Source organism: Sus scrofa, chromosome 9 (assembly GCF_054392235.1).
Source record: "Sus scrofa isolate SSC_HxYL_T2T_F1_AM1 chromosome 9, Sscrofa_HxYL_maternal_Yorkshire_Landrace_v2.0, whole genome shotgun sequence".
NCBI lineage: Eukaryota > Metazoa > Chordata > Mammalia > Artiodactyla > Suidae > Sus > Sus scrofa.
The window spans coordinates 68,881,328-68,905,960 of record NC_139391.1 but is presented as its reverse complement, the minus strand read 5'-3'; the positions used below and the strand labels follow the sequence as shown (position 1 = coordinate 68,905,960).

General features: G+C 52.0%; 1 protein-coding gene across 2 annotated transcripts; it reads right to left on the bottom strand.

Annotated features, from left to right (window-relative positions):
• Nucleotides 1-14,585: 14,585 nt before the first annotated feature.
• On the bottom strand, nucleotides 14,586-24,095 carry OPTC (opticin). 2 transcript variants are annotated; one of them, NM_214008.1, is given in 8 exon segments: nucleotides 14,586-14,793; nucleotides 15,069-15,262; nucleotides 15,961-16,056; nucleotides 17,426-17,628; nucleotides 18,473-18,637; nucleotides 21,221-21,356; nucleotides 22,375-22,612; nucleotides 24,053-24,095. In NM_214008.1, coding segments are annotated over 6 exon segments (1,002 nt in total). In that variant the 5' UTR covers nucleotides 22,606-22,612; nucleotides 24,053-24,095; the 3' UTR covers nucleotides 14,586-14,793; nucleotides 15,069-15,091.
• Nucleotides 24,096-24,633: the final 538 nt, after the last annotated feature.

Sequence of the window (24,633 nt, the reverse complement as noted above, 5' to 3'; positions counted from 1 at the left end):
ACCCTGGGATAAGGTCTGGACTGGATTGAATCCCAGGAGATATGTCTTGCCCTCTGCTAGCTGCTGGCCCCGGTATCTCATGCCTGAAGGAGTAAGGATGAACGGGAGCTTGACTCCCTGCCAGGAGAGTCTGGGGCTGGGCCTGTTTCTGGGGCACTGGGGCACTGGGACAGGGACTAGGACTCAGTGGCCGGGTCAGCCTCTCCTCAGTACATCCAAGAGCTTTCCCAACACATGACCTTGTAGAGAGGGAAGAGACAATCCTTTGGACTTTCACTCTCCCACATTCCCCTCTCAGCTGTCCCTAACCTCTCTGTGTCCTGTGTGTCTCAGAACTGAGGACCTGGTTGGAGAAGCAGGCAGGTGAATGAGACGGCTGAGAGAAGGATGCAGCTCCCCACCACCCCCATCCAGCCCGAGTGTCTCTCTTGTTTCTGAGTTGCTCTGCCTTTATATTTCTCTCCCTGCTCAGCCCCAGGGGTCTCAGCTGCCCTGAGCAGCTCTTGCCTCCTCATCCATCATTCTGGCTGCAGGGCACCAGAGTACATCTCGCAGAGAAACCTTCCTGCCCTGGGCCTCCGAGGAGAGGGCTCAGCTGTCAGTGAAGAGAGCGATTTCCAAAGGGGTCAGAGCACTGGGTTCTCCAGGATTGATCGGCTATGAATTATGGACGTCACATCCCAGTCAGTTCCGCTGCTCCACTGCCAGCGGGGATGTCCCTGCCTTCCTTCCGGAGTCAGCCTCTTTTCTTGGGCATCTCTGTTACATGTGTTCATTTGACTTTAGGCGCGTTCTTGATTGATATTACTTGTTGACTACTTTTTTTTTTTTTTTGTCTTTTTGTCTTTTTAGGGCCACGTCCGTGGCATAGGGAGGTGCCCAGGCTAGGCGTCTAATTGGAGCTATAGCCTCTGGCTTACACCACAGCCACAGCGATGCAGGATCTAAGCTGCATCTGCAACCTACACCACAGCTCATGGCAATGTCAGATCCTTAACCCACTGAGCAAGGCCAGGGATCGAACCCGAATCCTCATGGATAACAAGTTGGGTTTGTTAGCCACAGAGCCACAACGGGAACTCCCTGTTGGCTGCTTTTTTAACGGATAGGGATTTAATGCATTTGCTCTGCGTTGGACCAGGGGCTCTCTCAGCGTGAGGGCTGTGCCTCTCCCACCCGCTAGAGCCTCTAGAAGGCCGGACTGCTGACTGGTGCTCAATACCAGTGCTCGCTGTGCTTGATGATGCGGCAACAGAACAAAGACAGGTTGTCTCCAGGAAGAGCCCAGAGGTGAGGGGAGAAGCTGCAATGAGCCCAGACTGCTCTCAAAGGGGTCACCACGGCCAAGGTTGCTCCCACACGCTGCTCTCAGGGAAGCCCGACTCCTTCCAGAGCTGCCCTCCACCCCTTCTTTCCCGTCTGTGACGCCAGTCTTGCCTGCCGCTCTCACCTCTCTGGCTTTTCTGCCTGTGCACCCACCTGGCCCGGGGCTCTTCCCACGGGCAGGGCTCTCGGCCCCTTCACTGTCCTTCTCAGGGCTCCCTCGCAAGTGGGCTCACTAATCCAGCTCCTGCCCTCTCCTGGATTCAGCTCACCCTCTGCTGGAGAGTCCCACACCCAGGTCCTATCCAGAAACTCTGGCGGGATCTTTCTTTAATGGCTCCAGGGACGTCTCCTTCACCCTTCTCAACTCAGAACTCACTTCCAGCTCCCATGGCATTGGCCTCTTAACCAGTCTTCCTCACCCAGGCTCCAGGCTTGTCTGCTTCAAACGCAACTTTTGCAGAACTTCTGAAATACCACCCTGACCCTTCTGACCCTCCATGTGAAACCCAGCGGGGGTTGCTTTCATGTGCCTCTCCCAGCCCCTCTCCCGCCCCTGCTCCCTCTGCACACACCCTCACCTCAGCATTGCTCTGCTCCTGCCACCCCTCGCCCTGGCCCCAGTGCTCCTTCATGCCAGAGGCAATTGGCTGTGAGCCGGCCCTGGAGGGACTTTCTCTCCCAGCCGTTGATCCCATGATCCACTTGGCCTCAGGCTTCCTGCTTTGGCATCCCTGTCTTCTCCTTCAGCGCCCCTCTGTCTTTTGCTGTCGCTGCCCCACCGGGATGCTGGGTGCCACCTCTGCTGCTGCAGTTGCTGCTGCATGCGCTAATGGTTTATTCATGCATCTGTGCACCCCGCCCCCGCACTCCCAGGTGTCTCGTATCCCCAGCATCTGGAGCCCCTGGTACATAAAAGCAATCTCTTAAAATTCCTGAAGGAGCGAAATGACCTGAATGAAGGAAACGGTGAGGAGTAGAGGGGTCCTGTGGGCAAAGGCTCACGGGGAGGAATAAGATGGGGACCCAAGAGGCAGGTCAGAGGCGCAGCCATTGAGGAAGATGAGAAAACAGTGCCAGATTCCACCCTGGGACTGAGGGAGTGTGGGGAATGGGCAGAGAGAGGGGTGGATGAATGGACAGACACATGGATGCTTTGAATATACAAAACACCCTTTCCCTAGCTGCTCCTTCTCCAAGTGAGGAAAATAAAACTGTTTTCCTCATGACAAATCCTGATTTGATGATAAACCCTCTCTCGGCTTCCCAGGAGGTGGCGGTGGCTCCAAGGGGTGAGGAGGAGGCAGGAGAAGGTAAAGGAAGAGGGCGGGGGAGAGACAGAGAGGAGGGAGGAAAGCTGAGAGAAGGGGGAGGCAAGGAAGAGCTCTTGGTACGTGCGCTGATTACTAAGGTGGGGGTGGGGGAGCGCTGCAGGTTCTGCGGGAGGCATTTGCTGTGCAGGAGAAAGGAGGCAGCCTGCTAAAGCAGCCCTGCCCCGCTCCTGCAGCTGAGAGGGAGGGAAGCAGCCAGGAAAGAGAGGGCTGATCAGAGTTGGGAGACTCTATTTGATCCTGAAATAGAAGGGTGAAGAGAGAGGGCCTGAACTCTTGGCCAGGGTCACAGGTCAACCCAAGTCCTCTCCAGAAAGGGTCTGTTCTCCAGGGATTTTCTCACCCACTGAGGTCATAGCTACCTTCCTAGGGGAGGGGTTGACATGGTCCCTGGGGCCCTTTCTCTGCCTTGCCGGAGGGCTGCACCCAGCCTTGCTGATGAAAGCTCTTGGGAGTCCCCATCTCTGAGGGGCTTGGAGGAGGCTGTTGGAGGAGGCTGTCCCTGAGCAGTGTGTGTGTGTGGGGGGGGGTGGACATGCTCCTAAAACTGTCCTCTCCTGGCACTAAGGCCAGCAGGGTGGCCTGCTGCAGGGGTGAGACAACCTTGCTGGAGTTGTGCGGGGTACACACTGGCTCACTCTAAGCATCTAAGACCCTTCTTCTCACGTCTCTGTTAAGAAAATAAAAGGACATGTGGCATCTGAAGTCCCAGCTTGTTCACACCCTGGAGATCATTTAACTCAATCATCTCATGACCAGAAAGGAAGGAAACAGAGAAGAGAAGCGACTTGCCCCAGGCCACACAACAGGTGAGTGTCCAAGCAGGGCCCTTTCCACCTGTGTTCCAATCTCAGCAGTGCACTCAGTACTGGGCTTCAGCTTCTCCTGAGGTGCACTGCAAGCCAGAGACAGATCCAAAAGGAGCCGACATCAGATGCTAAAAGCTCTGAGACATGGTGACCCTCTTAACACAAGATTTTCTAGAGAGGAGTTTTTGGTTTTTTTTTGTTTGTTTGTTTGTTTTTTTGCCTTTTTCTAGGGCCGCTTCCATGCCATATGGAGGTTCCAATGGAGCTGTAGCCGCTGGCCTATGCCAGAGCCACAGCAACGCGGGATCCGAGCTGTGTCTGTGACCTACACCACAGCTCACGGCAACGCTAGATCCTTAACCCACCGAGTGAGGCCAGGGACCAAACCCGCAACCTCATGGTTCCTAGTCGGATTCGTTAACCACTGCACCACGAATGTGGCTCAGCAGAAACGAATCTGACTAGCATCCATGAGGACTCAGGTTGGCTCCCTGCCTTCACTCAGTGGGTTGAGGATCTGTGTTGCTGTGACCTGTGGTGCAGGCCACAGATATGGCTTGGATCTGGTGTTGCTGTGGCTGTGGCGTAGGCCAGTGGCTACAGCTCCCATTAGACCCCTAGCCTGGGAACCTCCATATGCCGCAGGTGCAGCCCTAAAATGACCAAAAAAAAAAAAAAAAGAGAAGATTTTCTTGAGAGAATGATCAAAGGGAAATTACACGGCATGAGGGCCAAACTTTCCTAAAATATTCTGTCCCCCTCTCCTCAAAATGCCACAGCTCCTGGGAGCTGCTCATGCCCCCCTCCCTCCTTAAGCTCCAGCCCAGTGGGATTTTCTGCTCCTAACCTTCCCCCTCCCCCAGCTCCTGGTGTCTCTCTTCTTGCTCCACTCGGGTTCCCTATTTCCACCCATTCCCCTCCCAGGCCTGGTAGCCAAGCAACAGATCCTTCCTCCCTAGATGGTTATACTGGCTCTGGTCACTGTCATCTTCAGTGAATCATGCTTCCTTCCCCTTCTTCCTTATGTTTTTAGCATCACTAACAGAGAGACAAGCGGGTGAGGGTGTTCGAGGTCCTTGGAGAAGGACCCATCACGATTACCGTAAAATCCTACAAGAGCATCATGTTTAGGGTCCATGTCCCCGTCCCCCCTCCCACCCCAACTCCTTCCTGGCTCTGGCTGCCCACATGGGTCTCCTCTCTCTTCCTCAAATGTGCCACGCTTGGTTCTGCTTAGGGTCTTTGCTCCTTCTCTCCTCTCTGTCTGGAGGGCATTCTCCTCACATTTTGCCTGGCTGCTGCCTTCCCATCATGAAGATCCAAGCTCAACCATCACCACTTTCAAGAGGCTTTTTTTTTTTTTTTTGGTCTTTTTAGGGTCACACTCGTGGCATATGGAGGTTCCTAGGCTAGGGGTTAAATTGGAGCTATAGCTGCTGGCCTACACCATAGCCACAGCAAGCCCAGATCTGAACTGCATCTGTGACCTACACCACAGCTCACGGCAATGCCGGATCCTTAACCCACTAAGCAAGGCCAGGGATCAAACCTGCAACTTCATGGTTCCTAGTTGGATTCGTTTCTGCTGTGCCATGACGGGAACTCCAAGAGGCCTTCCTTAATTACTCTCTCTAGTGTTGCCGGCCGCTATACCCAACCTTGGCCACCTCACCTTCATTTTGTTGCATCTGTCCGAATTATACTGTTGATCTGTTATTGTTTGTTTTTTTTCCACTACTGCCTGCCACCCCTACTGAGAACAGGGACCTTATCTGTCTATTTATTATGATGTCCTAGATGCTTAACACCTAATAAAGATGTGTTCAAAGGATCAATGAAGGACACTGCAAATGGTTAAAGCTGCGGGGGGCCTAGTTCTATGTGAATTTCTTGGTAGATGGGGCCTTGCAGATGCAGGGGTTCCTTCTCCATCCTGCTCAGAAAACTGAGGCTCAGAGTTCCAGTTATGGCACAGAGGAGATGAATCTGACTGGTATCCATGAGGATGCAGGTTTGATCCCCGGCCTCGCTCAATGGGTTGGGGATCTGGTATTGTCATGAGCTGTGGTGCAGGCTGACGGCTGTAGCTCCAGTTCCACCCCCTGGTCTGGGAACATCCGTATGCCACGGTGCGGCCCTAAAAAGCAAAGATAAATAAGTAAACAAATAAAAATAAAAACTTTTTTATTTTTTAAATTAATTAATTAATTAATTTATTTTTTGTCTTTTTGTCTTTTGTCTTTTGTTGTTGTTGTTTGTTGTTGTTGTTGTTGCTTATTTTTATTTTTATTTATTTTTTTGCCATTTCTTGGGCTGCTCCCATGGCATATGGAGGTTCCCAGGCTAGGGGTCAAATCGGAGCTGTAGCTGCTGGCCTACGCCAGAGCCACAGCAACACGGGATCCAAGCTGCATCTGCAACCTACACCACAGCTCATGGCAATGCCGGATCCTTAACCCACTGAGCAAGGCCAGGGATCGAACCTGCAGCCTCATGGTTCCTAGTAGGATTTGTTAACCACTGAGCCACAACGGGAACTCCCAAAAACTTTTTTTAAAAAAAAAGAAAACTGAGGCTCAGGATCCACATGGGTCCAGAATTAGGGGATCCCCAAGAGTATCCGTGATGGATGCGCTGTGGCTGCCTGCTCTCTTCAGGTGGGTGTGTGTTCCTCCTCTGGTGTTGACATCTCTGCCTTGTTTATTGCTACTTCTCCTCCAGCTGTCACAGAGGTTACTTGGAAAAACACCACTCCCCCACCCACCTGACCTCAGCCTGGGGGTGGGGTGGGGCGAGCTTGCTTGGTGATGGCTGCAAACAAATGAAAAATAAAACTTTCCCCTTCCCATTCCTCTTGCAGGATTCCAGGCGGGAGCTGAGTGAGCAGTTCCTGGGCTCTGCGGAAAAAGAGTACCTTTGGCGCTGCACTGCTTGGCCCCGAAGCTGCAATGGCAGAGAGGCAGGATGTGGGCCAGGCCAGGCCACCTGTCCAGGAGGTCCTGTCCCCACTGGGAAGAGACTGTAGCATGAGGGACTCTGAGGAATTCCAACCTGGCCTGAAACACAGCCGCTCAGGGTGTTGTGATTCTGTTTACCAACACCGGGAAGGAGCCTATTGTACTCAGGGTGAAAGGAGCGGAAAGAAATAGGAGCCCAGGAGCCAAGAAGTGGGCTCAGAGACAATGGGTAGGAAGCGAGGGGGAGTAGGAAAGGAGAGCTAGACTGGAAAGGCTTGGAGGAGAAATCCAGATGTGTGGGTACCACCACTGGGGTAGGGAGGGGGCAGAAAAGGAGTCATATATGGTCAGATGTCTGCAGAAGTCTGCCTTCCCTCCTCCTTCTCCTTCACCCCCCACCCAGGCCATGGAGCTGGCTGCATGGCGTTTACTGGTTACGTTCCACATGCAAGGCTCCTATGGGAAGCATGAGGTGACCTGTGATTTATCAGAAATGTCAGATACCCAGCAAGACGGCTGGAGGGCTTTGCAGTCAGGCCAAGTTTGAAATTCCACTCAAAGCTGCCTCTTACTTGCTGTGTGGCCTTGAACAAAGAACTTAACCTCTCAGATTTCTTTTATAAAACTGGGGTAGTGCTCACTTCATCGAGCTACTCTGGGCATTAAATGTAACCATGCATGCAATACAAAGGGCAGGCCAAGGCCTGGCATGGTGTCCCGCAAATGGTGGCTGGGGAGCTTTCTGCAGCCTGGACCTCTGGCTCTTACTTAAAAGCTGGGGAGGCCACCTTCTGCGCTAGGTCAAGGCCTGCCTGGACAGGGGGCTTGAACCGAAGGAGTCTGAGGAATCTCAAGGCCTTTGGAATACTGAATTTCTTTCTTTTTTTTTTCTTTTTTTCTTTTTTTAGGGCCGCACTTGCAGGATATGGAGGTTCCCAGGCTAGGGGCTGAATTGGAGCTACAGCTGCCAGCCTACACCACAGCTCTTAGCCACGATGGGAACTCCTGGAACACTGAATTTCTTTCTGTCTTTCTCTACTTCCCATATTCTCTACAGGAATGATGTCCCAATCGTCTGACTAAAAATATTTTTTTTGTGTCTTTTTTTTAGGGCCGCACCTGTGGCACATGGAGGTTCTCAGGCTTGGAATCAAATTGGAGCTATAGCCGCTGGCTTATGCCATGGCCACAGCAACACAGGATCTGAGCCATAGATCAGATGCCACAGCTCATGGCAATGCCGGATCCTTAACTCAGTGAGGGAGGTCAGGGATTGAACCTGCATCCTCACGGTTACTAGTCAGATTTGTTTCTGCTGAGCCGTGATGGGACTGCCTGATCTTCTGACCTTAAGATAGACCCTACTTTCAGAGTTCCCTGGTGGCTCAGTGGGTTAAGGATCTGGATTTGTCACTGCAGTGGCTCTGGTTGTGGCTGTGGGTTCAGTCCCTGGCACGGGAACTTCTACACGCTGTGGGTGTGGTGAAAACAACAACAACGAATGGACCCTATTTTCAGACTGACTTGTTCTAAGGGCAACTGCTCGGGCTGGGTGACTTTAACCCAATCATACAGATGATCTGGAAGACTTGAATCCCTAAAAACCCTCTTCAGCAGGGTGCTTTGGTTGAAACACCTTTGTAACTGTTTAACACTTTCCTACTTAGCAGAGCATTCCCGCATGGGGACGTGTACATCTCTCTGGCCTGGCATTTTTCTTTTTTCTTTCTCTCTCTCTTTTTTTTTTTTTGCTTTCTAGGGCCACCCCTGCAGCATATGGAAGTTCCCAGGCTAGGGGTCAAATCGGAGCTGCAGCTGCCACAGCCACAGCAACGTGGGATTCGAGCCCTTTTGCAACCTACGCCTCAGCTCATGGCAACGCTGGATCCTTAACGCATTGAGCAAGGCGAGGGATCAAACCTGCATCCTCATGGATACTAGTCTGGTTCATAGCCCGATTAGACAAAATGGGAACCCCCTGGCCTTGCATTTTTGCTCATGGCCATGATCCCACCTCCCCTGCCCCCCCCGGCACTCCCCTACGGGCCATAGGCTCACCTGCCATCCATCACTTGTCCTCAAGGTTCAAACCTGTCATCCTGCCTGTCTCCCTGTACAGGGCTCTGTGGAGATGTCTTAGATCCCCAAGAGAGGTGCTGCTCCCCTTGCAGGCGCTGGGCTCCGGGCGTCTGTCCTGGGCTGCAGAGGCCCCTCTGGGGGAGGGAGCCCTTCTCCTCTTGGTGGTCCTTTGGTGGTTGGATACGGATCATGGGCAACATGTGATTCAAGAGTTGTGGTCTCTGGTGTCAACAGGGGTCAGGACCTGTGTCCCTGTCCAGGTTCCTGGGCCAAGGTACGAGAAGAGCTTGAATTGTTCCCTCTTCTGCAAGACCGGGGGGTGGGGGGCGCAGGAAGTCCTGCAGCTAAGCCAGGTTTCAGGTCAGGGTGCAATTGATAGGGGGCCTGGAACCTGGCCTTCAGGGCCCAGATGGAATCCGTGTGGTCTGTATTTTCTGTCCTGGCTCCCCTTTCTTCTCTTTTACCATCAGGTGTCTCTTTGTCCACATTGGTGTGGACTTCCAGGAACGGTGGGGAGGGTCTGGTCTTTGGTCTTAGCCTAGAAATATAACAGGGGTGGGGAGAGACTCCACGCCCACTGGGCTTCTTAATACGGAGAGCCAAGAATTGGGCTGAGTTGGCCCCAAGCAGAGGGTAGATGGAGTGCGGTGCTGGGCGTTGGCATGACTTGCCACATGCCACACAGCAGGTTGGGTCCTGGGATGGGCAGACCCAGGGCCCTGGACTCTCATTCCAGTGCTCACTCCCTGCACCAGGGTTCCTTTGCAGGTGGCTGCAGCAGTGGAACATGGCATTTCCTCTTGTGTGTGAACCCTGTGTGAGACACACACCAGAGGCGAGGATTCTGGGCCATGGGGCTGGACCAGCAGTGCCAGGAGAAGGCTCTGGTGCCGGGGGCACAGCAGGGGATGCAGGGAAAGGAGACTGGGATTGCAGAGGGGAGGAAAGAAGACAGCGGAGGTCGTGTTCTCCAGTGCCTATGGGGAGGATGTGTGCGTGCATGTCCTGGCCACAGGTTTGGCCACACTTGGCAGGGATGGACAAGCTGGTGTGACAACAAGAAGGAGGCCTATGTCTGGGGGGGTGGGCAGTGAGAGAGGGAGGAGGTGGTCCCTTGCCTGTTTCATCACCCTCAGAGGAGAAGGGAGCCACAGGGACCATGGGGGAGAGAATCGTATCACTTCTCCCTATTGGAGACCCGCCTTCACGCAGGTGGCAACCAAGGGAGGATGGCATGTGAGACGGTGAGATGGTGGCTGCTGGGGGACGTGAAGCCGGCCCAGCTGAGAGAGATGACCTTGAGAGAGAAGAGAGGCCAAACTGAGCTGGAGTCTAGTGTGGGGGAGAGGGGAGGGGCAGGCAGGAGGAGGGAGAAAAGCTGAGAGCCAGACAGCCGAGGGGAGGGGCGGGGCGGAGCCAAGGCCACCTCCTCTGTCTGCCTCTCTCCTTCTGGCCAGAAGCAAGAAGGACATAGATGGGGGCATGTGGCTGCTGGGCAGTCCACGTGCCTGCCAGGGTGGGGGGCAGAGCAGGTGTTGGGGGGCAGTGTGTCCTTGAGCCCTGGGCTTTGCCTGGGCTGAAATTCACAGCAGCTGCCTTGGCCCCATCACCTCCCGTGCCCATCAGGATGCAGGTCCACAGCTCTGTGGGTGTTGCCCATTCTTCCAGCCTGAGAGATGCTTTTCCTGCTCCTTGCTTTTCAAAGAGCTCTTGGGGAATGGCGGGGGGGTGGGGTGGGGGCGTACTAATCCAGTGCTTCGGCAGCTGGGGATGGGATTTCCAGTTCTTCCACAGGAATTCTCAAGAAATGACGGCTGTCCCTCCACCTCCCCCGCTCTCGTGTTTCGATATGTTAAGTCATCTTTCTCTTGAACGAATCACGAAGCCTCCCATTTTCCCAAGTAGGGAAAATAATACCTTCCCCACAGACTTATTGGGACTATAAATTCGAGCCCATATGTCAAAGAGATCTGTAAAGTGCACGTTTACAACATAAGGATAAGAGATGATTATTCAGGGAGGAAACTAAAGGGAAAAGGCAGCAGGGAGGACGTCTAGGCAAGGTCAGGGTGAGGAAATACTCCCTGGCTCCTGAGCGGATTTAGGTCCAGCCCCTCCAGCAGCCCCTTCCTCCTGCCCTGGGCCTGGCGGTGGGGCTGAGGATGGGCAGGTGGAGAGGCAGTCACTGCAAACTCACCCTGGCCTCTTTCTCTTTGCCTCCTCCCACGACAGTCACAGAACTGGTCAGGGTGCCTGACTGGAAACTCGAACCCTCTCGAGGGCCATGGGGTGCTACAAAGAGGGGAGGCACTCCCCTGCCCTCAGGGCCCACAGGAGGGCCACCAGGGAGCTGCCCAAGAGCAAGGGTCCTCACCAAGGTCGCCCAGGTCGAGCACAGGGACTGACTGCCACTAAGGATCTGGATGAGTGACGCTAGGAATGTCTGGCTCTTGGAAGAGATGGATTGAAAGCCAAGCTAGAGCTGGGAGTTCCCACCATGGCTCAGTGGAAATGAATCTGACTAGTATCCATGAGGACGCACGTTCGATCCCTGGCTTTGCTCAGTGGGTTAAGGATCCAGTGTTGCTATGAGCAGCAGTGAGGTTGCAAATACGGCTCCGATCTGGTGTTGCTGTGTCTGTGGTATAGGTCGGCAGCAATAGCTCTGATTCAATGCCTAGCCTGGGAACCTCTGCATGCCACTGGTGTGACCCTAAAAAGCCTAAATGAATTCATAAAGCCAAGCTAGCACTGCCCGCTGGCATCAGCAGTGAGGCCTTCCCCACACCTGACTGGACCCCCACAGCCCCCTTCTCTGCTCTCCCTTTTCTCCTCGGGGCCGGGTCACACCCACCCTTACCTCAGAACAGGAGACCCTCAGCCTGGATAAAGATGCTCTGTTTCCCTTGCCCGGTGTCCACCCTAATTTCTTCAGGCCCCTGAGAAGCAAGAGCCCCAGCTCCCTCATGTCAAGATGCAACAGCTGCTGGGAACCTCCTGAATTTCTCTCTCTGCCCTACTCCTTGGATCAAGGGAGAGGCCAAGGGGCAGATGCTCTGTTCAGAATGTCTTCAGGGAAGCAGCCAAAAAGGGCATTCTTTCTATTCCTCGGGTTTCCTTAGCCGAAAATGGGGGATTAGTTAGGAGACAGCTGCAGAGGCAGCAGGCCCTTGGGGAAATCCTACCCAGCACAGCCGTGGCCTCAGGGAAGCAGCTGTCAAGAATCTGCCTCCTTTGGCCTTGAAAGGGGTGCCTACATTGAAGTGAGCTGTGAGAGGAACCTAGGTTCGAACCTGGGTTTGAATCCTGCCATTTATTTGCTGTGTGAACTTGGGTACCTCCCTTTCAGAAGTTCGTTTCCTCGTCTTCAGTGTGGGAGTGTGGGGCTAAACATCCCTACTATTGGAGTTCCTGCTGTGGAGCAACGAGATCAGCAGCGCCAGAACACAGGTTGGATACCGGGCCGGGCACAGTGGGTTAAAGGATCTGACCTTGCCGCAACTGTGGTATAGCTTGCAACTGTGGCTTGGATCTGATCCCTGGCTGTGGGGCAGCCAAAAAAAAAAAAAAAAAAGGAAGAAAGAAAATAAAAAGAAAAAAAGAGAGTCCCTGTCATGGCACAGCAGAAACGAATCCGACTAGGAACCATGAGGTTGCGGGTTCGATCCCTGGCCTTATTCAGTGGGTTAAGGATCCATCATTGCCATGAGCTGTGGTGTAGGTCACAGAGGCGGCTCGGATCTGGTGTTGCTATGGCTGTGGTGTGAGCTGGCAGCTGTAGCTCTGATTAGACCCCTAGCCTGGGAACCTCCATGTGCTGTGGGTGCGGCCCTAAAAAAAAAGACAAAAGACAAAATAAATAAATAAATAAATAAAATAAAATAAAAAGAAAGAAATCCCTATTGTCTAGGGTGTTGGTTGGGATTGGGTGAGCTGATGTGCATAAGAGCTTCTATTAGAAATTGTTCATCCCTCTGTCCCACAGTAGAACTGGGGTCAGATGACTTTCTGTACTTAGCACACATAACCCTGGGGCATGTGGGTATGATGTGGCTTCTAGTACCCAAGAGGCCCAGTTGTGGAAAATTTCTTCTGATTTTTTCATTGGATTATTTCAGGTCAGGGTTTCTCGCCCTTGGGGATCTTGAGGCTTTCAGCTATTGCATGTCTAGGCCTTGTCAGAACTGAATAAAGCAGGATATGGAAGAGGATGGAACTGGAGGATGAGAGAGATGGAGCGTGAGTGACTTATGGCTCACTTTGGCTCCTGGAATCCTTGGATCCTTGAGGAGAGCAGGAGTAGGCATGGTAGCAACTGTGCCAGGCCCCTGTCACCACCTTCAAGAAATTCCCACTCTCAGTTTGCAGCCTGTGTGTTGGGTCTTGCTCCAAGCCTCAGCCAGCCATGTGAGCGGAGGTAATTGCTTTATCTTCTTTAGTTCTCAAATGATAATACTCTCAAACTGGTCTGCTTACAGGGCTGTCCTGAGGCTCCACTGTGCCTGGACAAGTGGTAAGCAGAGGCAGGGGAAGCAGATGAATGGGTTCCTTTCCACACGAGCCACAAGACACACCTGTCAACCCAGACTTGGAGACCACCTGGGACCTTGAGTGGCTGCCCTGGCTAACTCCTCTTACTTCAGCTTAGACATCGATTCTTCAGGGTCTCCTGGACCCTTACACTTGTCCCCCACTTGTAAGTTCTCATAGTGTTCTGTATATCCCTTTTATGGTATTTATCACGAGTTGAATAGTATAGTTATTTGTATGATTATTTAACAGGTATCTTCCACGTTAGATTCTAAGCGCCACAAGGAAAAGGAATATGTCTGTTGCAAATCATCTGCACATGGCAGGTAGGTGCTCAGTAAAATCCTTGCTGAATGAATGTATGAATTGCCTGCCTCACCCCTCTTTCATGATTCAGTCAACACCTGATACTCGTCTATTACACCTTCCATGACCAACATGTCCTTATAAGGAGCAGGAGAAGGGTGACATTGCTCCTTCCATTAAAATTCAAGGAGCAAGCTGGCTAGATCATAGCTACCCTTCTTTTCATCCTCCCAGCACAGCAAGCCGCACCCAAGGATCCAAGGTTGCAGGTGAGTAATTGTATTTATTTATCTTTGCACAAGGCTGCCCTCTGGTGGTTAAACATGGAAGAGAGCAAATCCAGGAACCAGGGGCTGAGCCATCCACACTCAGAGGCTGGTCATTGAGTCTGGCATAGGTAAGCTCTACAGGAAGGGCATCCAGGTGAAGATTCATATCAGTTCTCCACCCTTAGGAATGGCTCCCTCCAAATCTAATAGGAAGCCCTGGCTTAAGAAAAGCAAGAAATTTTGAAAAGCCCTATGGAATCTCTACCCTATCCCCTATGGGGTAGCCTGGAGGTAGGAGGAAGGCTAGTTTTGTTTTGTTTTTTTTTTTTTTTTTGGTCTTTTTGCCTTTTTTAGGGCCGCTCCAGTGGCATGTGGCGGTTCCCAGGCTAGGGGTCTAATTGGAGCTGTAGCCACTAGCCTACGCCAGAGCCACAGCAACGTGGGGTCTGAGCCGTGTCTGCAACCTACACCACAGCTCATGGCAACCCACTGAGCAAGGCCAGGGATAGAACCTGCGGATTCATTAACCACTGAGCCACGACGGGAACTCCAGGGGAAGGGCTAGTTTAAATGATTGGTCTTTCTCCTCAGTGGTGTGCTGTCAAATGCTTAACAACGAGTTCTCTCTTTCACACACACACACTCACACACACACACACACACACACACACACACAAAGAAAGAAAGAAAGAAAAGAAAAAGAAATCCAAACATGTAGCATTTACTGATTTCCATGGTATAAACACTCCCATCATGGCTAATTTCAAACTACCAATGTGATGCCACTGAGAGAAGAGTTGGGAAGAGATGGGCAGTAGTAGCATGTCATTATACAGTATTTCCCCCATGCAGATACCATGGACATAAGTTCAAGAGCATGGATCATAGCAATACTGTCATTATACAGTATTTCCACCATGCAGATACCATGGACATAAGTTCAAGAGCATGGAGCATAGCAAAACCACAATTGGGCAGTGATAAGTTTCAACATCACATATTTAATTGCAATTTATTCAACTTTTAATAATGGCAGTTCTTAAACAGCTGGCTTGCAAAATTCTGGAAAATTTAATAATCATTTCTTGCAAGCCTAGTAGTAAGAGCCGGCTCCGGCACATCACTGCTTCTCCTCCATCCCCCCTTCTTTCTGTTTCTCCTCTTCCTCTTACATGGTTTTCTTGGCATTCTGTATGGGTAGGAGGGATGGGGAATATGGGAAAGAGCTTTGCTGCAGATGTCTCTATTCTATGAGCCAGGAGCCATAATGTGTTAAGGAGAGAGGATGGAGAAATGCAAATTGGCTCCTGAAGGACATTTCAGTGTGTGTTGGGAGGGCCGGTGGGGGGAGGCAGGAATTTTTGCAATTGGATCATGAAGCTGATTAATGCCTGGATGAAAGACCACTGTTTAGAGACAAGGACTGAGCTGCATGGCCCGGGAGGCCCTTGCCCTTGATCTTACCTGGGAGGAGTGGAAGGGGTGAGCTAGGTGAAGCGGCCTATGGGGAGCCGAGGCAGGCAGAAGTAGGCGCTGGGGAAGAGGCTCAGGTTGATGGGATTGCCATCCAGGCGGATGTCTTCCAGCTGCCTCCGGGTGTGTTTGTGCTCCTCAGGGTCACAGAAGGTGTCCCTCTGCAGGGTCTCTATCATGTTATTCTGGAAAGAACACACCAGACAGCTTTGAGGCTCTGCCTGGAGAATCTGCCCTCAGGCAGCACTGCAGGCGCATCTCAATCTACCAGCCCCACCAGCTGCCTCCCTCTTACAACTGGAGAAACCAAGGCACATAAGGTCAAGGCTGAGCTACAGGGGGAGGGAGGGGAGGAGACCCATGGAGGATGGATGGAAAGAGAAAGGAGATTAAGAGGGACGAAGGGAAGGAGTTCCAGCCATGGCTTGGCCATTAATGAATTTGACTAGCATCCATGAGCATGCAGGTTCGATCCCTGGCCTTGCTCAGTGGCTTAAGGATCCTGTGTTGCTATGGCTATGGTGTGGGCCAGCAGCTACAGTTCTGGTTTGGCCCCTAGCCTGGGAACCTTCATGTGCCATGGGTGCGGCCCTAAAAAGGAAAAAAAAAAAAAAAAGTGGGATGAAGAGAAGAGTGGAGACAGAGGGAAGAAAGGAGGGGGACAAGGAACATGCGACAGGGTGAGATGGGATAAGGACGTGGAGGGAGGAGTGTTTGAAAGAGAAGGAAGGGGAAGAAATCAAACTGAAGCTGCAGACAATGATCTGAAAGAGCCCATGACCCCAATTCCTCTCAGTGACGGAGGCCGCTGCTGCTTAAGGATGCTCCCTACAGTCTGAGCTCCTTGCTGTTCTGCTCCCTTGCTCCTGGGAAGGCTGCTCACCTGCAGGTGCAGAGAGCGCAGGCTCAGGGGCAGAGGCCCAGGGATGGAGTCCAGCAGGTTGTCAGCCAGGTAGAGGAACTGCAGCTTCTCCAGTGCCTGGGGAGGAGGCAGAGGGCGTGGGAGGCTGGTGGGTGCTGGGGGCCCTGGATGCCCCACGTGACCCTGTCTGTTCTCTCAGAGCCTCCTGGGCCTCAGTCCCAGGTCAGGTTCCACTCTGGGCACTTCAGGGGGAGGTTGGCCTCTCAGGAGCTCACAGGCGTGACCTCCCCTTGGATGCAGAAGGAAAAGCCACTTCGGCTGAGATGCTAGCAGCTGGGGGAGTGTGAAGGAATTGGGGCGAGTCAGTGAGGATGTGGGGAGGAGCAGGCAAGGGGTAGGGAGGCAGGAGGTGGTGGGGGGTGGTGAAGGAGGACAGGGGACCTTTCAGCCCAGCCTCAACATCTCAGCTATCCGAAGAGACTTTCCTGAATGAAAAGTCTCCTGCTGCTAAATCTGGAGCAGCTATGGAGAGCATGTTCTGGAAATATTTGGACCAGCACATTGAGAGCCACAGGCACAAGGGACATAAAGTGCCTATACAGCATGACGGAGCTGGGGGTGTCACACACCCGTCTTCATTTCCTCATTGGAACTGGCCCTGTTGAGTGGGCAGCACAGGGGGCTATATTTGTGCCATCTTTAGCCTTTCTCATCAGATGTGGCCAGTGACCAATCGGATTGTCTCTCTCGAACATTTGATTACAGAAAGATCAGTGACCAATCAGATTGCCCCTAGTGAATATCATAGGAAGACAGCGATCAGTCAGTAAGTGGTGGGTATTGGAAATATAAGGGGGTGGAGGAGGAGTTCCTGTCGTGGCTCAGTGGTTAACAAACCCGACGAACATCCATGAGGATGTGGGTTTGATCCCTGGCCTTGCTCAGTGGGTTAAGGATCTGGCATTGCCATGAGCTGTGGTGTAGGTCGCAGATGCAGCTTGGATTCCGTGTTGCTGTGGCTCTGGCATAAACTAGCAGCTACAGTTCTCTTTGGATCCCTAGTCTGGGAACCTCCATGTGCTGTGGGAGCTCTAAAAGACAAGAAGACCAAAAAGAAAAAAAAAAAAAGAGTGTGGAGGAATTAGGGCTGGAGCCAGTACTACTGTAAGTCGAGTCACATGTAAGGCTGAGTTTAGGGGAGCAGAAGCTGAGTGTGCAGAGAGGTGAATGCACAGAATCAAGCCAAGAGACCACATGCCTCAAAAAGAGACAGGGAGATCTGCTGAGGCTTTCTGACACTGCCTGCCCCCCTTCCCAGTAACAGGCCCACGAGGCCGAGCTTTCTTTTCACAGAGATTCTTGGGATGGCGTATTGGAAAATACACTTTTCTTGAGTTAGAATTAGTTTCTTGCAACAAAAAGAACTTTTATTTTAAAAATGAGAATAGATGAAAAAAAAAATGGGATTTAATTTTCCCTGGCTCACCCTGAAGGCTCCAGGCTGTATCCCGGAGCTCCGGAGCCGGTTCAGGCGGACGTCCAGGACCTCAATGGCAGTGGGCAGTGTAGGCAGTGCCGCCAGCTGGTTCTCAATGAGGATTAGGTCCTGCAGATCAGGCAGCAGGAGGAGGGCATCATCGTCGATGGAGGAGATGAAGTTGCTGGAGAGGTCAATCCTCTTCAGTTTTGCTAAGGGCACAGGGCAGAACAAAGAAACAGGGACTCGCCATCTTCCTGGGTCCCTGCCTGAGCCAGTGGTGGCCTGTTCCCTCCCTCTCAGTGCAGGAGCTGCTAGCCAGCTCCACCTGCATCAGGTCCAAACCCGAAGGAATAACCTTACACTATCCTGGAAAATCCCTGGGAGTCTTCAATCCTTTCCACTGGAGTTCTGTCCTGTGTGGACTGGCTTGGAAGAAGCCTTTTTTAGGGGTAAAACCAACAGGAACCCCTGGATCCATCTCACTCCCATCTATTAGTTTATGTAAAAGGACACTGAAGTTCAGGGAGGCTGACAGTAATTAGTGGTAGAGTCTCTATACTAAGAGATGGGGTCTTGGAGTTCTCTTGTAGTGCAGTGGGTTAAGGATCTGGCGCTGTCACTACAGCAGCTTGGGTTGCTGCTGTGGTGTGGGTTTGATCGCTGGCCCAGGAACTTCCACATGCTGCAGGAATGGCCAGAGAGAGAGACAGAGACAGAGAGACAGACAGAGAGAGACACTAAGTCTAAGCATGGCCTTGTCCAGAGGCCAGGACAGTACAGGGACATCTTGAAAACGCAGGGGTGAGCACTTCCTCCCCAGCGTCTCACGGCTTGGAGGAGAAAAAACAAGACCAGGTCACTTCTGCCGTCTAAAATCTTCAAGGAAAGGAATTAGACTTGGGGCTATTTCTACTTGTTCGCTGCAAAGACCGAAAGCTAACAGGAAAAGGCCAATGCAGGTGATGGTTCAATGTGGCCGGGTGGCAAGGGGAAGAAGAACCCTGGGGAATCCCTTCTGCTACCACGTTTTTCTTTTGCCAGCACATTGCATACTCAGCCCTTTGAAGTCTCCAGCTCGGATGTGGTTGATGCGGTTGAAGCGGGCGTACAGGTAGGTGGTTGTCTGGGGAAGAGGAGGAATGTTTTCCAGGTCTGTATCATCGCAGTACACGGAGGAACCAAGGCACACGCACACCAGACAGGTTGGCAGGCCTGGTGCAGGTGGAAGACAGAACAGAGGGAGACAACCCCCCCCAACCCCGTCAGACTCTCTTCAGCCTCTGGGACGAATGGCCCCACCCCAGAGAGTGTCTGAGCCATGGTCATCTGTGTCCTCTTGGGTTGTTTGTTGCCCAGACTGACTGTCACAATGCAGTGCTGTTGGCTGCTGCCAGCCTGGCACTCAGCCCTTGATCTAAGAGGAGCAGATTTGCCCTCAGTTATTACCCATAACATTCCAAGCCCATGAGTGCCTTCATCAGACCCTGGTCTTGTGTAGGTTTTCTGGGGCCTATGTGGGTATTTCTAGGACTTCTGCGATCTCTTTTCCATAAAGCTCCTCACTGATCCCAAAAGGTGAACTGAAGATGGAATAAAGCCAGAATTCAGTGGAGTGGCCAGTGGCTCTTGACTCTGCTACCTGCCTTGTGCGCGAGGACTTAGGCATGTTCTGTGTGGCTCCAAAAAGGATTATAAAGCCAAGGTGGAGTGGACAGTGCCTGCCCAGGATTCATTTCCCCTTCTTACAGTATCAGCATCTCAGTTTGTCTTTTTCTTTTTTTCGTTTTTTTTTGCTTTTTAGGGCCGCACCCGGGGCATATGGAAGTTCCCAGGCTAGGGGTCAAATTGGAGCTGCAGTTGCTGGCCCACATCACAGCCACAGTGACGTGGGATCCAAGTTGAGTCTGAGACCTAACCACAGCTCAGGGCAACAGTGGATCCTTAACCCACTGAGCGAGGCCAGGGATTGAACCCACATCCTCATGGATACTAGTTGGGTTTGTTTCCCCTGAGCCACAACAGGAATTCTCAGCATCTCAGTTTTCTATTGGGAAACAGCTCTCTGCTGTTCTCGGTCCACGACAAGTGGACATGAAACTTAGGCCAGGTCATTGATTTCAGACTGGCTTTAAAAAATTGGGATGCGGAGTTCCCGTCGTGGCGCAGTGGTTAATGAATCCGGCTAGGAACCATGAGGTTGCGGGTTCGGTCCCTGCCCTTGCTCAGTGGGTTAACGATCCGGCGTTGCCGTGAGCTGTGGTGTAGGTTGCAGACGCGGCTCGGATCCCGCGTTGCTGTGGCTCTGGTGTAGGCCGGTGGCTGCAGCTCCGATTCAACCCCTAGCCTGGGAACCTCCATATGCCGTGGGAGCGGCCCAAGAAATAGCAAAAAAAGACCAAAAAAAAAAAAAAAAATTGGGATGCTTTTGGAGTTCCCTGGTGGCCTAGCAGTTAGTGACCCAGTGTTGTTGCTGCTGTGGTTCTGGTTACAGCTGTAGCATGAGTGTGATCCCTGGCCTGGAAACTTTTGCATGTCATGGGCTTGGTCAAAAAAATACTAAAAAAAAAAAAAAAAAAAAAAAAAAAATTGGGGAAGGTTTTACTGAAGAGTGAAAGAGGTTTCCATCCCTCACTATTAGAAAGGACAGAGGTGGGGTTCCCTTCGTGGCTCAATGGTTAATGAACCGACTAGGATCCATGAGGATGTGGGTTCCATCCCTGGCCTTGCTCAGTGGGTTAAGGATCCGGTATGGCTGCAAGCTGTGGTGTAGGTTGCAGATGCAGCTCAGATCCTGCATTGCTGTGGCTGTGGCGCAGGCCAACAGCTGAAGCTCTAATTCTACCCCTAGACTGGGAACTTCCACATGCCGCAGACACAGCCCTAAAAAGCAAAAAAAGCAAAAAAAAAAAAAAAAGGACAGAGATTACTGGAGGCGACTGCAAGTCCCACTCAAGGGAGAAGTCTGTTGGTAGTGACACGGACCCAAGATAAAGAGACAGCTCTTCTTCACCTGTCATGACCAGACAGTGTACTTGGAGCAGAGAGGGTCCTAGCATCTTTCTTATCCCCAGGCCTCAAATGGCAGGTCCAACTGAAGCCCTTTTTGGTCTCCTTAAGCCTGGGAGGTCATGGATTCCTGACTAAAGTGTTTTCTCTACTGAAGCCTCGTTAACCCTACACGCGCCCCAGGCAAACATCTCAAGAGGAGAACAGGAACTGAGAGCAAGCAAGTCAGGAACGAACTGCCTCCCTCTCTGCTTCAATTCTGGTCCCCAGCAGAGTGCCACCCCCTGCTGCCAGATACGCCAGCATGCCAGTCTCTAGGAGGGCCTCGGGGAGGGGAGAGCTGCTATGGAGGGAATTCAAGCTGAACAGCAGAATGACTGCTTCATTTGCCCCCATGCCAAATGACATCCACAAAGTTATTTATTCTTCTCTCCAGGCTTTTAATTGTCTCTAATCTAATTACCACTCAACCTGCTCCCCCAGCGATGTTGTTAATTAAGGTAGGTGGCTTTGCTAGGCACAGCAGAGTTCTTGCATGTCTTTGCCTCCTATCCATCCGGCTTGTGCACTCAGGCAGAAGCATAAGGGACAGCCAGACAGACACTCTCTGTGATCCCCCCCCCCCCGCCCCCCGTGGCTGTTTCCCCTCCTCTCCCTGCTGGTAAGGGCCCTGGACCCTCCACTTCCTGTCTCCAGGGCAGGCCTGACTACACTCCGTTTTGGTTCCCCTGGCGCTGGGTCACAGTTGCATGGTCCATGACCTGTGGATACTGAGACCTGTGCCTGTGAACTTACCATGGCTGGTTGGGGAACCCGGCGGGCTCAGTGCAGTAGGCCTGGCCACTGTGGGGCTTGAAGGGGGTGTCCTTGGAGGCTTCATGCTCTGAGTGGAACTTGCCCTGGTTGGCGAAGCCAGGCTGGCCCCTTTAACCTGGAGGCACAGAACACAGTAAGCCAGCTTTTGCATGAGAGCGACTTAACTTTGGATTCTGGGAACTTCAGCGAACATTTTTTTCTCCTTTCCTTCCTCCCTCCCTTCCTTCCCTCCTTTCTTTCTTTCGTCTTTTTAGGGCTGCACCTACAGCATATGGAAATTTCCAGGCTAGGGGTCAAATCAGAGCTGAAGCTGCCGGCCTATACCACAACCACAGCAACACCAGATCCAAGCCACATCTGCAACCTACACTGCAGCTTGTGGCAATACCAGATCCTTAACTCACTGAGTGAGGCCAGGGCTCAAACCCAAATCCTCATGGATACTAGTCAGATTCATTTCTGCTTCACCAAGACAGGAACTACCAGTAATCAGATTCTTAACCAGCTGAGCCACAACAGGAACTCCAAGGGAGATATGACTTCTTAGGGAAGTCCCACCAAGTTTTTTTTTTTTTTTTTTTTTTTTTTTTTTCCATATGGAGGTTCCCAGGCTAGGGGTCCAATTGGAGCTATAGCCGCCAGCCTACACCAGAGCCACAGCAATGCTGGATCTGAGCTGTGTCTGCAACCCACACACCACAGCTCACGGCAACGGATCCGGATCCTTAACCCACTGAGCAAAGCCAGGGATCGAACCTGCAACCTCATGGTTCCTAGTCGGATTCGTTAACCACTGAGCCACGACGGGAATTCCCACCAAGTTTGCTATAGACAAAGGAACTGAAATTTTGTGTCCTCGTTCTCTTTTTTCAGCCTTGCCTGCAGCATGTGGAAGTTCCTGGGCCAGGGACTGAACCCGAGCCACAGCAGGGACCTGAGCAGCTGCAGAGACAAGCCCGATCCTTAACCCAAATGCACCCTTGTGTCCCCTTTCTTAGTGTTATCTAAGTGAAGAATTTCTACCTCCTAGAGAAAGATGGAGGCTTGAGACACCTGTGTTCTGGGGTAGGCGGAGAGGAGCCTCTGGCCCTGTTTGTCGCAGGGAACGCAGTCCTCTGCTGCATGTCCCTCACCTTCGGGAGCTGGTCCCCGTAGTCCGTGAGCTCTTCATAGTTGCTCAGGTCAAGGACCCCATCGTGGCTGTCCGGGCTCAGGGTATAGTCCCCCAGATGCAGAGCTGTGGAAGAATTGCTTTCCCTGTGCAGGCGGTCTTCTCCCCTCTCCCTCTCCTTCTCTGGGAGGAATGCTGTGCCCGCTTCCTGCAGCATCAGGGCCAGCAGGCTCAGGAGAGCCAGGAGCTTCATGGGGGCCCTGCAGGTGGGAGACGGGATGAGAATGGGGCTGCATCCCTTCTGTGGCCAGCCCCGGGGAGTGGGCAGAAGGAGGACAGCTTTGTGGGAACTCCACACACACTCACCCCACTTCCCACCCCCACACTCACAGATTCTTAAGCCGTTCGTCACGCACTCAATGCCTCTGCTGCGTGGGAAGGCTCTCTCAAGGCAGGGGCCAAGTCTAGGTGTGTATCTCCTGCCAGCCCCCCTCACTGCCACTCCACATTGATCTCTTTACACGCTCATCCACACATCGAAATTCACTCGCTTAGGCACGTATGTGCAGGCGCCCGGCAAAGGCTCAACACAGACACACTCCTGCACCATCCCTTGTCTACACACCTGCCTACTAACTAGGCACACGCTCCCGCATTTACACAGATGTTCTCTCATAGTCACTTGGGCTCCAACCATTAGCCGCTGAACTAGATTTAGAGAAACAGCACCATCAATGGATCCTACAGTTTTTTAAAAAAGATTCATTCATGCTTTTGCTCAACAAACATTTATGGGGTATCTTAATAGTTACAGGTCCTGGACTTGTCTCTGGGGCCCAGAAATAAATAAGGCATGCCTAGTTCCAGGAACACCTAGTCCATTTAAGGAACAATGGGCTTGAAAATTGATGACAATGGAAAAAAGAATGCCAATTTTAAAATACACTTATAAATGCAGTTTCTTAGAAACAAACCATTACAGAAACAAAAGAGCTCTTTGTGGGAGTGTGTACACACCCAGAAAGTTCCTTAGGCATCTATGTGCTGGTGAATTGAAATATTCCTGCAAGTTCATCCATGAATGCACAGGTGGGTCAAGAAATGGTGCAGTGTACGTGTGAGGTACCCAGGTATTTCTGATAATGCAGCTCCCCAAAGGCAGCTCACAAGTCTCTAGTAGGTTCTCTAGTATTTATTTATTTATTTTAGGGCTGCGCCTATGGCATATGGAAATTCCCAGGCCAGGAGTTTAATTGGTGCTGCAGCTGCCAGCCTACACCACAGCCACAGCCACAGCCAGATCCAAGCCACATCTGTGAGTTTGTGAGCTACACCACAGCTCATGGCAGCACTGGATCCTTAACCCACTGAGCAAGGCCAGGGATCCCACATCCTCATGGCTACTAGTCAGGTTCAGTACCATTGAGCCACAGTGGGAACTCCTGTTTCTCCCATTTCTTAATTTTAGCTGGTCAAGGCAGGAAGCGAGAGGTGTCTCTTCATCTTACCTTTCACACCTTACTCCAAATCAAATTATGTATATACATTTTTTTGTCAAATCAAAGTATATAATCAAAAAACTCTGAAGGAAAAATTCCTGAGCTATTTGACTGCCTCCCCCAACCTCAATCCTCCCCCACCCCAACTCTCCCCTCATTTGTATCCCAAGGAGCCTAATACCTCAAATCCTTTAACCTTACCCCTGTATTCTCTTTGGGTTCCAAAGGGAGCCTCACAGCTTCCAGAGACGTGAAGACTCAGATGGAAAAGTCACGACCACAGAGAGGGGCCTGGATAGTCTTCTGGGGCAGGACAGGAGCCAGCCAAGGCGAGCGTCTGGCCAATCAGACTTCTCTTTCTCCTGCTGTCCAGCTGTGTCCCCTCCTCTTTTCTCAGTAGGTCTCCCATTCCACACCTTTGCTTGGTTGGAGAGAACTTTTTCTCCCTCCCCACCCCCCCTTCCAGCTCCCTACACACACCCCTCCCCACCTCCCCTCCTCATCGTTTCCTCTCTTTCTCAGTCTGCGGCCTCTCTCTTTCTCTGGCCCACCTTCTCTGAGGGGGCAGGCAGTTACCACCCTCTAAAGGTCGCCCTGCCCCTCAGATTCTGTACTCTAAGAAGCCAAGGCAGCAGTGAGGGTATATGTAGGGAAGGGGTTTGCCTTTCCAGCTTTTTTCTCCATCTGGAGAGGGATGAGGGTTTGGCTTCATAGACGGAATCCAAAGATTAAAAGAGGCTGAGCTGAGGCATTCTGACCAGCACCACCACTGGTCCAGCACC